This window comes from Trypanosoma cruzi, genomic scaffold, assembly GCF_000209065.1.
Source record: "Trypanosoma cruzi strain CL Brener 1047053516661 genomic scaffold, whole genome shotgun sequence".
NCBI lineage: Eukaryota > Euglenozoa > Kinetoplastea > Trypanosomatida > Trypanosomatidae > Trypanosoma > Trypanosoma cruzi.
This window is the reverse complement of record NW_001849508.1, coordinates 75,752-87,140: the sequence shown is the minus strand read 5'-3', so window position 1 is coordinate 87,140 and position 11,389 is coordinate 75,752. Positions and strand designations below refer to the sequence as shown.

Sequence of the window (11,389 nt, the reverse complement as noted above, 5' to 3'; positions counted from 1 at the left end):
CGGAGAGATGTTGACGCCCTATCAGCTGGAACTCGTTGAGCAGGCTTTTCACTCCTTGGCTCCGAAGGGTGATGATGCTCTCCCCCGCATCGATGAGATATTCCGCGTCTTTGACGTCTCAATGCACCCGCGAGTGAAGGAGGGGGTCATGTCGCCAGGTGCAGTCCTGGAGATGCTGGCGTATCAGTTTGGTGAGAGTGAGAAGGAGCAGAACGGAGTCACGTTTGACGTGTTCATGCGCTTTCACGAGCGAATGGCTATGGAAGCGGCGAACGAGTGTGTTTCCGACACCGAGGGCTTCTTGACGGACACAATCAGGGGTGTGTGGCGCCTGCACGAGCTGCTGGAGCCCACGTTTATTCGCCCCGTCATTCCGATTGAGGGGTTCCCCAGCAACATTTACGCCACGCAGTTGATGTCGCTTGTGTGGCCGGATGAGAGCAAACCGCCGAGGTCTTACGTGCTACATGTGATTCATGGCGTCGTGCAACCCCTTTTCTCGCGTGGTGATTTGCCACCGGAGCTTCGTGGGTTTTTTGCGTACCCGGCAGAACTGGCGGGCATGAAACTCATTGAGGTTCCTGTACAAATATCCATGCAGCGCTGGTTAGACTTTGTCTGGGAGTACGCGGAAGGGAAGTATGTGGCTGTACCAGGCATTATATCTGCTCGCGTCGATCTAGAGACCGTGCCGGAGTATCTGCGGAAGCTCATTATTGAGCCCAAGGTTGTGAAGCAGCTGCCATCTGTACAGTTTGTTTCGACAATAAAGTCGCTAAACCCAATGTACAAGCGGACGAGCGACGGATACGGCTATGGTATAACGGAAGAAATCAAGCGTGTGCATCGTTGGAAGTGTGAAACACATGACGGGACGGCGTGTGGGCTGATTTACCACGGCCGCGTGGGCAAATTCACGAAGAAGCTCTACGGTCAGGCGCAGTCCCTGGCTGCAAGTGGCATCAATCTATGATGTAAATTTTCAATAAGAAGAAAAAAAAATTTTTGAAAATATGTTGTTTTTTTTTATGGAACACGCAGACTCTGTATTATATAGATACCCACGGGCGCAGTTGCTTTGAAAAAGAATCAGAGGCATTTATTTATCACGGGTGCATTTGCCTTTGCTTCTTTGCGCCTCCCTTCGCTTTGTTTGTTTTTTCCTCCATTTACCTTCTTCTCTCTCTCTTTCTCTCTGTGGTGTCCACGTGTAACTGTGGTATGTTTTTTTTTTTGTTTTGGCAGGGTTAGGGGGGAAAGGTGTGAGAATGAGCGGGGAAGTGAAGGAATTGGTGCACTGGCTGCGTAAGTGGGACCCCATCAACAGGAGTCTCCTTCACTTTGCCAATCACACTCACGCGCTGTACCCGTTTGAGATTTCTTGTAAAATTCTCCGGGCAGTGTCCTCGTCCTCAGTTTCTCTGGTTGGAGGGCATGAGGACAGTGAGGCATTACCACAACCGAAGGAAACCAAAGGGGGAATGGTGGTGGCAGGAAGTGTCGAGGAGGAGGCTTCGGCAGCCTTCACTGAGGCAGCGGATAGTAGCAACATATCGGTGTTGTACGCACGGGTGTATGATATGCTTTCCACCTTCGGCAAAGTAGAGTTCTGGTCGAACGCTGTCATTTTTCAGCACTTGCTTGTCTCGTCCCTTTTGGCGTGGGTAGCGCGGTTGTGTGCGAGCAGCGGCGATCGTCTGCATGCGTGCCCAGCCATATCCATTGAGGAGTTGACCCCGCAATTGCTTTGGTGGAAGTCCCATGAGTTGAGGGATGTTTGGGAAGAAGCTGTGAGAAACAACAGCAGACCGTGGACGGAGCTGGCGGGGCTGATGTCGACGGAGCCGGAGACGGATAGAAAGCGTTCTCGAGAGCGATCATTGGTCACAGTCACGTCATGCGCATCATCATTGGAGTTGCGGCCGCATAAAGATGGCGAAGGTGAGTGCAATTCCGGAGCAAGGCCTCATGGAGAAGAGGAGCGGAAGAAAAAGGAAGAGGAGGTGGAGGATATACTGGACCTACACACTCTTGTCACCTTCGCCCTGCACTATTGTCGAATGCGGTGGATTCTGAAAGTTGTTTTTCTGCGCGTGGATGTTGAGATGAACGACATTGCATGGCGTATCATGCGAAGTTGTGTCCACGCAACACTGGAGCAAAATAGTACGATGATACGTAGAGTCCTGTGCCGCACGGTTGAATATTGTGTAAAGGGCTCTCAGAGCCCTGACGGCTTCAAGGCAGTGGAGCTGACTCAGGTAGAAGGACAGGAGTGTCTCAATGACCTTTCCTCATCCTCAGTGTCACTGGATGCATTGAGACGTTTAAGGGATCGTGACATTTCACTGGTCTGTCGAGTGTTTTCAATGTTGGATGAGTGTTGTGTTCATGATATTTCCCGCTTTGCTACCGATGGGGTCGTTCAGTTCAATCAACAGCACGGCTATGAACTGGCATGCCGCAACTTTGGTCCTCTTCTCGTGTCCAATGGAAAAGACAAAAATGAAGTGCCAGCTCTTCAGGATGCCTTTGTAGCGTTGCAGAACTGCAACAATGCTTTCATGCGACTGCGCGCTGCTATGCTGCTTTACTTTGGCGGCACAACACATTACGTGGATGAGTTGTCAGGGCCTGGACGCGAAAGAGTGGCACAGGCGGAACGTGCATTCTCCGTTGGGTTCTGCCAAGGGGTCGTTCTGCTTCAATTTGTTGATGTGTGGGCCCTACCTCTGTGGTTATGTGCGTGCGAGGAGGAACATGAACGGCGACTGTTTTCTGCTTCCCGACACGCGCGGTGGCGCAGCGTGGACGATATGTCTGAGGGACGCGACAGCTCCATTGTTTTTCGTTCCTTTAGTGAGGCAGTGTCGCAGCTGGGCGAGGTGGAGAACATCAAAAACAAGTACAGTTTACATATTAGTAGTTTGCCGCTGAGGCCGGGGCTTGAAACGCTGATCTTTTTTCTTAGCCCAGAGCCGAAGCTGCTCTCGGAGTTTGAAACGCGTTTTGCGGCATCTGTGCGCAGATATCTTGAGGAACTCCTTCAGAAGTCGCATACGACCGGAACGCCACTGCGGGCTCTTCCGCGTGACGTTTACCAGCGCTGTGTGTTTCTCCTCCGTCTGACAAATCAGCTGCTGGAGGCGTCTGCCGCAGCCGGGTGTGAGGGTGCGCACGCAACTTTGCGCGCAGTGCGGAGGGGCATGCAAACCTTCTTTGTGGAGCGTGAGCCGTGTGTAATACTCACCCTGGCAAGTGCTCTTCATGCCCAGGTGACTGGGAGGAATTCGCATGGGGGTCCAAATGGTGACGATGACAATGACGTGCGTGGCTATGGCGGCGCATATCTCGAGATCCTTGACACAATTCTAGAGCTTGCCTCTCTTCTTCACTCGAAGGATCTTTTTGTGAATTGTTATTGTGGCCTGTTGGCAACCCGGCTTATGATGGCACAGCACGCGTTGACGTTGGATATCGAAACGGAAGCCATTTCACGTATGGCAATACGTCTAGGGGATTCACTCGCGGCAGAACCCTTTGCGCTGCTCCGTGACGTCCGTGCTAGCATGACGGATCCACGCTGCATCATACCCGACACCGGGGGCGTGCAGCAGTCTGAGCTTCTTCGACACGTGCGAGTCCTCTGCAGAATCCGCTGGGAGAAGTACGCTCTTGTTACGGTGAGGCTGTCAGAGGTGCAGCGTTGCTTCGAGGAAGAGGAGTGGTTTGACGCGGGAATGTTGCACGCGATGCAGTCATTTGAGAAGCGCTTTGACACTACCGAAGGCAGTGCATCGGGAAACAAATTGAGACTGAATGCTTCCCTTTTGGGGAGTCGTGACGCCAGATTTTTTGGCGGTCGTGGGAGCCTCGGGAACGACGATGAAGAGGAGAGTCATGTGATTTCCCGGAATGATCACGTGTTGACTGCGGCTGGCGGTGGGGGTGGTGCAGGTGGTGATCGAAGCGCCGGGTTCTCCCGCAGTTCTCCTCCTGGGCCCGTCTCTCTCCCCGCGGTAGGAGGTGCGGTGCAGCGGCGGCGGCTCTCGTGGTCGCTTGGAAGTGGCGTGCTTACTGTGGTGTGCCACGCGGCGAGGGGGAGTACGGGCGACGCTGCCTCGAGTGTGCAGCTGGTGATGCCGCCCGTCGGTCTGCTACTGCTGCAGGCACTCGAGCGATACGGCGACTCCTCGACCACGGCGTCATTGTCAGGCCCCACCCGCTGCACGTTAGACTTTCTGCACGGCAAACTGCCTGTCGATGTGCCGAAGACACTCCTCGCTGCTGTTTTGGGCGGACTTGTGCGGCACCGCATCGTGCGGCGAACCGTCCACGCCAGCAGCCACAGCAATGACGGTGGTGATGGCGATGGCGGTGGGTTCAGCACGTACGGTTTGCCGGCATCGTTTGAGGGCTGCAAGAAGCGGAAGGTCGTCATCGATGTTGAAAACGCGATGCACCACTGGGTGCCGTACTTGCAGGAGGGCCCGGATGACAGCAAGGCAATTGTCATGACGGTCGACGGCATTATCGACACGGAACGGCTGAGGAAGCTGGAGGCGGGCATCGTACGTATCATGAAGGAAAAACGTTCTCTTTCGCATTTCGATCTTTTTGCCTCCGTTGCAGAACTACTCATGACGCATTTTGTGGTCACGGCCCCGGTATTCAAGCGCTGCATGGCACGACTCATTGAACGTGAGTTTATTGCAAGGAGTGAACGAGACACTTATGTTTACGTTGCCTAAAGTGCCTTTTTTTGTTGTTTTTGTTGTTTTCACACAGTACACATGCATTTGGCATACATGCTCTCTGTATATTTCTTCCATTGTGATTGAGATATATATATACGTCATTATTTGTGTTATTTACTAATAAAATTATGATGAAAGCAAGCGAACCGAGCGAAAATGAGCGCACGGAATTATCCTATGAAATTACACAACGAAGGAAAAGTAAAACAAAGAGGGAATGGAGGAGGATGAAGAAAAAAAAAAAAAAAGGTAAAAGAAGAATGTTTATTTGTTTATATTGGACGTTTTGCAGTTGACGTATAATATTTGCATATGAACATTTTTCTATTTTTACGGCTAATTCCTATATTAGCAAAGAGACATAATCCGATGTTTTTTCATGCGGTTTTTGTGCGTGCCGTCATGTGTCATTTCTCTGCCTTCCGCAGACGCATCCAGACGTCTACTCGTTATTTATTTATTTATTTATTTATTTATTTGTTTTGTATGTGTTTGTGTGTGTGTATGTTGTTTTTTCTTATTTCTTCAGTCAACCCAATCATACCAAATGAAAATCCACCCCATTCTTCCTGCCTCTCTTTTATCTGCTTGTTCCAAGTAATGCTAACAAGGAAAACAATGCTTCGAGACGAAACGGAAAAAAGTACGGGATGACCCTCATGTTTGTTGGCTGCTGGTATGGGGAGGAGGAGGAGGTTGCCCCGCCGATTCCCACGTGTGATCCCCACACACACAGCACTTACGAACCCCGCGTGTCACCCTGCAGACACACGTGGAAAAACGGCTGCCTCTCCCTTTTATGTGTTGGCTTTTTCTCCTCACCTCATTAGGAACACACGAAAAGCGGAAAGGGAATTTGGCTTTGTCCTTTATCTCATTTTTTTTTTATTGTTGGTTTTGGTGTGCGTTTTCCTCTTGACCGAGTTGCATATAAATTACAAGTGTGATATCGACTGCACATAACGCAAAAAAAAAAAAAATTGAAGAGGGTTGGGATGTCTTCAGTGCCTCTTACAACTTATATCGAGCAATTGAAGGCCTTGGATGGCCTCCTGCAGGTTTCCGGGAAGCCGCAGAATCTGCGCATCGTTGGCGAGGAGCTCTACTGGCTGCAGGGCATCGAACAGGAGTTGTACGCCGTGAGTCTCGTGGATGAAAACGCAATTCCAAGGCGTGTCATTGCACCACCGGAAGATGCGGGGTGCGAGAGTACACCCACGAAGTCTCAGCCAAAGTCCAAGGAGGAGGAATTACTACGCGAACGGCTTCGCAGCCATGTGAGCGGCATCAGTGGTTATCAAATCGTCCCCTCCGACGGCACCGTGTTTTATACCTCTGGCACGAGCATGTTCATGTACCGTCCGTCAAATGCCAGGCCTCCTTTGAATATTTTTGATTACATCGACGAAGAGGAGTCTCGGCGCCACTTTGGCGATAGGAAGAGGCCGTTTCTCTGTCTCCAGCACCTCCAGTACCCTGAAAAGCCCGGAAGCACAGGGGGGAATGCCGGACGGTCACCCAACGTCATCAGCTTTGTGTATGGAAGTAACTTGTATATTGCAACTGTCGTGGAGCAGGATGATACACGTGCGGCTCCCATTCATGTCGAGGTGGAGTGTGTGACAAACTTTGGAGATGCAATGCACGAATGTGGAACAGCCGATTACATTATGCAAGAGGAGTTTGGTCGCTACACAGGACACTACGCCACGGAGAATTATGTATTGTTCAGTTACACCGATACATCCATACTGAAAAACGTATCCCTCATCGACGGCAGTGACAAATCAAGTGTGGAGACGATGCCATATGCCTGGGTTGGGGATCCCAATGCTCGGACGTTGCTCGTCGTGTACTTGCGTGAAACCAAATGCTTCCGTGTGGTGCCAGAGAAATCAATCGCAGCAGTGGCACCGTGGGCAGAATACATGCCCCGCTTTGGATTCAAGGATGATGAGACGATTTATTTCTCGCTGCTCAGTCGCACGCAGGAGCGGTACTGTGTCCTGTCATGCCTTATCGACTCTCTGCCGGAGGTGGACGTCACGGCGCTGTCGTCGTACTTTTTCACAGATCCTGCGAACAGGGACACAACGACACAAATAATGGTCTCGTTAACCACGGAGTGTGAGGAGCACATCCCGTGGGCATGGGTGGACGTACCACGGGGTCCTCCCATTCTTTTTGGAAGCACCCACGACGTTCTTCTCCGCCATGCCACCGAAACAAAGGAGGCAAATTGGCACATTTACGTGCGGGATTTGGCGGCGGACAGCAAGGAAGAATGGCGTCCACTGACAAAAGGAAACTGGAACGCAAAGCCCGGCAGCTTACGGCTGCTGCAGGACCGTGTGGTATTCATGGCAAATGCGGACGGCAGGCTTGGTAATGTCATTTACAGTGTTCCGCTGGGCTTCTCTTCCGTGGAACCCGCAACAGCCGCGCAACTCACACGACTGTCACCTTCTCACGAACACGTGTACAGTTTCACTGTTCGGAACGGCTACATCTGCTATGTTGCGAGCACAGCAGAGACACCCCCACAGTTGTACATTGCCTCGCTTCTTTCACCCGAATCACGGCGTCTCGTTCAAACAAAGTTCCAGGATAGCGACAAAAAGGGTGCTGTTGATGAAGGAAAAGGCACCCCAATTTCGTTTCTGCACAGTGATGACCTTATCAAGACCGAACTTGTCACCACCATAAGCCGACGCGGTGTTCCTCTCAGTGGTCGATTGTTCAGGTCGCCCACCGCTGTCCCGGGCACGCCAGCTCCGCTAGCCATGTATGTTTACGGCGGACCACATGTCCAGCTGGTTTACGAAAATGACTACGAACTTATTTGCAAGCCACTTTTTCAGGTTATGGCAAAGAACGGCATCTCCGTCCTGGTTGCAGACGGGCAAATGAGTAATGCCAACGGCCTGGTGGATCTCAGTATCTGCAAGCATAACATGGGGAACTTTGAAACGTCAGACTACGTAGACCTTGCAAAACATGTCACAGCTTCTCCCCTCCAGCCGAGCGGTTTTATTGCCGATCCCACAAGAATTGCCATCTTTGGGTGGTCCTACGGAGGGTATGCAACGCTTCTGGCGATGTCACAGGCGTCCGATACATTTAAGATTGGCTTTGCCGGCGCTCCAGTGACTGATTGGACGCTTTACGACACGGGATACACGGAGCGATACATGGGTGAGCTTTATGCCAGTGATGTTGGCGCCGTGGAAGCCCAAAAGAGGAACGTCAAAAGCGCTGCGTACACAAAAAGTACAATTAGCCAATTTGTTACCGGCCTTCCGGATGATCTGAATCGTCTATTCATCGCCCATGGTCTTCTGGATGAGAATGTTCACTTCACCCACTCCTGCGCTCTCATAAACGCAATGGTTGCTGCGGGAAAGCCGTTCAGTATCCTCACTTACCCGGGTGAGCGTCATGGGCTTCGACAAAAAAAAGTCTCTCGTCTCCATCATGACGCGATGCTGATAAAAATACTGGTAGAAATGTTGTGAGATCCACCCACAACCTTAGTTTGCCGCTTTGCACACGGAGAGGCGGCTTCAAGTGATGCAATGGGTTGGCGTAGTTAGCAACAGCAAAAAGAGATCGAAAAATGACCATGGCCGATTATTACCGCCAAAATATTTGGCCTCATAAAAACCGTCAATATCTGTCCTGCTGACCTTCTGCCTCACCATCTTCTTAATCAGCAACACTGCAATTGATTTCTTTTTTTTTTGTTTTCTTACATTTGCTTTTTCTTACAGCACGCCCCTGTTCACGATCATGATGAAGTTGCCATTTTACTATTGGAAGACGAGTCTGAACCCTGATGCATCGCTGTTATACGGCACTGATCAATGCGACAGACAGGAGGAGCCCGTACCTGTCATGTCACACCTCCCATCTTTCCGCGTGCCCACGCAGGCAGTAACGTGGCAGGCCGCAGAGGGTTGCCATCCATTCCTCGTGCGGTTCAACAAAATGGTCCAAGAGAACGCGGTGTGCCGGCAGCACGTGATGAGGAGCTTCTTATGTATGTAACTCGGGAAATCTGAGTGTGCCACTGAAGAGCCAACGGAGAAATCGTTAGATAGTGACGCTGATGCCGCCCAGCCCAACCGCCTCCACGAGACCGTGCCCGCCATCCCCTTTAATAGCGAGCGGACCCTCAGTGCGTCACCGCGAGCCGCTCGTCTACACCGGGGGAGAGAGAAGTGAGGTGGGAGAGAAGAGGACAGCGAGGATGTCTGCCGCCGCTGTGCACACACCGACACGCACACACAGAGAGAGAGAGATGCACCTACGCTTCAATGCGCCTGTTTCCGTGGTCGAGGATGATGAGATACGTGAGGCTCCGTGCCACATGCGACACGGCGCCGCAGCGCGTCGCCAGAGTGCCGTTGCCGCCGCAGCCGCAGCCGTTGCGCAAGCAAACCCATTGCGGGCAACACACGCAGCCGCGCACCACAAGATGCTTCCGCCGCTCCACGGGGCGCCGCGCGCATGCGGGTCCCGAGCCAAAGTCCCTCGCCCGTGCACCCCAAAGGCAGCAAGTGCCTCGCGCAGGGAGACCTGCGCCGCAGTAAAAGCCTGCGCCGCTCTGCGGTGCGGGGCCACCGGCTGTCGCGGTCGATCCCCTTCCGGGTGGATCCCGTTGCAGCAGTTGCGCGGGCCGTGCCGTATGGCGCGAGACTCCCCACCCGGTGGTCACACAACGTCCTGGGCAATACGAAGCGCACGTACAGCCATGAGCGGCGAACGCAGAAGAGGGCTTACAAATGGAAGCTGCGCGAGCGAGCGAGCCAGCGCTGGCCTCGGCGCATTGGAGCGGCAACGCTGCAATACCGCCGTGTCCGTGTGCACAGACGCATCTCGTCGGCTTCTGACTCCCACACACACACACACACACACACCTCCTTCACCTCCCCCTCTTTCTACACGCTGCCCTCCCTCTCCTTAGACGCCTGGCCGAGGATTGTGATGACCATTTACTTCGCATCGCGACACACCGACAACCGTCATGAGTGAGCAGCGAATGAAAAAGAATATCGAGAAAGAACATCTGAGCCCGACCGTTCCCGCCCCATCCATTTTCTTCGTTGTTCCGCCGTGCGAAGCACTCATTTCAAGCCGTCCGAGTAAAAACGAGTTGCTCTGCGGTCGGGTGACGTGCAAGACGAGCGTCCGCACTGCGCCACTGTTCACGATCATGATGAGGTTGCCATTTTACTATTGGAAGACGAGTCTGAACCCTGATGCATCGCTGTTATACGGCACTGATCAATGCGACAGACAGGAGGAGCCCGTACCTGTCATGTCACACCTCCCATCTTTCCGCGTGCCCACGCAGGCAGTAACGTGGCAGGCCGCAGAGGGTTGCCATCCATTCCTCGTGCGGTTCAACAAAATGGTCCAAGAGAACGCGGTGTGCCGGCAGCACGTGATGAGGAGCTTCTTATGTATGTAACTCGGGAAATCTGAGTGTGCCACTGAAGAGCCAACGGAGAAATCGTTAGATAGTGACGCTGATGCCGCCCAGCCCAACCGCCTCCACGAGACCGTGCCCGCCATCCCCTTTAATAGCGAGCGGACCCTCAGTGCGTCACCGCGAGCCGCTCGTCTACACCGGGGGAGAGAGAAGTGAGGTGGGAGAGAAGAGGACAGCGAGGATGTCTGCCGCCGCTGTGCACACACCGACACGCACACACAGAGAGAGAGAGAGATGCACCTACGCTTCAATGCGCCTGTTTCCGTGGTCGAGGATGATGAGATACGTGAGGCTCCGTGCCACATGCGACACGGCGCCGCAGCGCGTCGCCAGAGTGCCGTTGCCGCCGCAGCCGCAGCCGTTGCGCAAGCAAACCCATTGCGGGCAACACACGCAGCCGCGCACCACAAGATGCTTCCGCCGCTCCACGGGGCGCCGCGCGCATGCGGGTCCCGAGCCAAAGTCCCTCGCCCGTGCACCCCAAAGGCAGCAAGTGCCTCGCGCAGGGAGACCTGCGCCGCAGTAAAAGCCTGCGCCGCTCTGCGGTGCGGGGCCACCGGCTGTCGCGGTCGATCCCCTTCCGGGTGGATCCCGTTGCAGCAGTTGCGCGGGCCGTGCCGTATGGCGCGAGACTCCCCACCCGGTGGTCACACAACGTCCTGGGCAATACGAAGCGCACGTACAGCCATGAGCGGCGAACGCAGAAGAGGGCTTACAAATGGAAGCTGCGCGAGCGAGCGAGCCAGCGCTGGCCTCGGCGCATTGGAGCGGCAACGCTGCAATACCGCCGTGTCCGTGTGCACAGACGCATCTCGTCGGCTTCTGACTCCCACACACACACACACACACACACCTCCTTCACCTCCCCCTCTTTCTACACGCTGCCCTCCCTCTCCTTAGACGCCTGGCCGAGGATTGTGATGACCATTTACTTCGCATCGCGACACACCGACAACCGTCATGAGTGAGCAGCGAATGAAAAAGAATATCGAGAAAGAACATCTGAGCCCGACCGTTCCCGCCCCATCCATTTTCTTCGTTGTTCCGCCGTGCGAAGCACTCATTTCAAGCCGTCCGAGTAAAAACGAGTTGCTCTGCGGTCGGGTGACGTGCAAGACGAGCGTCCGCACTGCGCCAC

The 11,389-nt window shown here is 53.6% G+C and overlaps 4 protein-coding genes and 12 non-coding genes across 16 annotated transcripts, besides 9 other annotated features; all 16 read left to right on the top strand.

Annotated features, from left to right (window-relative positions):
• Window positions 1-8,534: a sequence feature (heterozygous, non-Esmeraldo-like haplotype).
• Window positions 8-973, top strand: Tc00.1047053510183.40 (hypothetical protein, conserved; the record flags this gene model as incomplete). Its single annotated transcript, XM_801627.1, has 1 exon — window positions 8-973. One exon carries the CDS (start codon window positions 8-10, stop codon window positions 971-973), a length of 966 nt encoding a protein of 321 aa, XP_806720.1.
• Tc00.1047053510183.30 (hypothetical protein, conserved) lies at window positions 1,269-4,751 on the top strand (the record flags this gene model as incomplete). Its single annotated transcript, XM_801626.1, has 1 exon — window positions 1,269-4,751. The coding sequence occupies one exon, from the start codon at window positions 1,269-1,271 to the stop codon at window positions 4,749-4,751; it is 3,483 nt and encodes a 1,160-aa protein (XP_806719.1).
• Window positions 4,950-5,018: a sequence feature (CT-rich).
• Window positions 5,207-5,240: a microsatellite.
• Window positions 5,753-8,272, top strand: Tc00.1047053510183.20 (dipeptidyl-peptidase 8-like serine peptidase, putative; the record flags this gene model as incomplete). The annotated part of the gene is made up of 1 exon (XM_801625.1): window positions 5,753-8,272. One exon carries the CDS (start codon window positions 5,753-5,755, stop codon window positions 8,270-8,272), a length of 2,520 nt encoding a protein of 839 aa, XP_806718.1.
• Window positions 8,535-8,661: a sequence feature (areas merged during assembly that could not be assigned to a particular haplotype. This can correspond to areas where the two haplotypes were merged or to regions with more than two copies in the genome that were merged during assembly.).
• Tc00.1047053510183.16 lies at window positions 8,547-8,619 on the top strand. Its single transcript, XR_008255654.1, has one exon. It is a non-coding gene; the product is annotated as a C/D small nucleolar RNA (snoRNA), TB10C1C4 (small nucleolar RNA).
• Window positions 8,662-9,836: a sequence feature (heterozygous, Esmeraldo-like haplotype).
• Window positions 8,699-8,755, top strand: Tc00.1047053510183.15. Its single transcript, XR_008255653.1, has one exon. It is a non-coding gene; the product is annotated as an H/ACA snoRNA, TC10C1H3 (small nucleolar RNA).
• On the top strand, window positions 8,779-8,868 carry Tc00.1047053510183.14. Its single transcript, XR_008255652.1, has one exon. It is a non-coding gene; the product is annotated as a C/D small nucleolar RNA (snoRNA), TB10C1C1 (small nucleolar RNA).
• On the top strand, window positions 8,906-8,972 carry Tc00.1047053510183.13. Its single transcript, XR_008255651.1, has one exon. It is a non-coding gene; the product is annotated as an H/ACA snoRNA, TC10C1H1 (small nucleolar RNA).
• Window positions 9,654-9,676: a microsatellite.
• Tc00.1047053510183.12 lies at window positions 9,741-9,830 on the top strand. Its single transcript, XR_008255650.1, has one exon. It is a non-coding gene; the product is annotated as a C/D small nucleolar RNA (snoRNA), TB10C1C3 (small nucleolar RNA).
• Window positions 9,784-10,230, top strand: Tc00.1047053510183.10 (uncharacterized protein; the record flags this gene model as incomplete). The annotated part of the gene is made up of 1 exon (XM_801624.1): window positions 9,784-10,230. The coding sequence occupies one exon, from the start codon at window positions 9,784-9,786 to the stop codon at window positions 10,228-10,230; it is 447 nt and encodes a 148-aa protein (XP_806717.1).
• Window positions 9,837-9,927: a sequence feature (areas merged during assembly that could not be assigned to a particular haplotype. This can correspond to areas where the two haplotypes were merged or to regions with more than two copies in the genome that were merged during assembly.).
• Tc00.1047053510183.11 lies at window positions 9,879-9,940 on the top strand. Its single transcript, XR_008255649.1, has one exon. It is a non-coding gene; the product is annotated as an H/ACA snoRNA, TC10C1H2 (small nucleolar RNA).
• Window positions 9,928-11,389: a sequence feature (heterozygous, non-Esmeraldo-like haplotype).
• Tc00.1047053510183.6 lies at window positions 9,973-10,045 on the top strand. The gene has a single exon (XR_008255659.1). It is a non-coding gene; the product is annotated as a C/D small nucleolar RNA (snoRNA), TB10C1C4 (small nucleolar RNA).
• On the top strand, window positions 10,125-10,181 carry Tc00.1047053510183.5. The gene has a single exon (XR_008255658.1). It is a non-coding gene; the product is annotated as an H/ACA snoRNA, TC10C1H3 (small nucleolar RNA).
• On the top strand, window positions 10,205-10,294 carry Tc00.1047053510183.4. Its single transcript, XR_008255657.1, has one exon. It is a non-coding gene; the product is annotated as a C/D small nucleolar RNA (snoRNA), TB10C1C1 (small nucleolar RNA).
• On the top strand, window positions 10,332-10,398 carry Tc00.1047053510183.3. Its single transcript, XR_008255656.1, has one exon. It is a non-coding gene; the product is annotated as an H/ACA snoRNA, TC10C1H1 (small nucleolar RNA).
• Window positions 11,082-11,104: a microsatellite.
• On the top strand, window positions 11,169-11,258 carry Tc00.1047053510183.2. The gene has a single exon (XR_008255655.1). It is a non-coding gene; the product is annotated as a C/D small nucleolar RNA (snoRNA), TB10C1C3 (small nucleolar RNA).
• Window positions 11,307-11,368, top strand: Tc00.1047053510183.1. Its single transcript, XR_008255648.1, has one exon. It is a non-coding gene; the product is annotated as an H/ACA snoRNA, TC10C1H2 (small nucleolar RNA).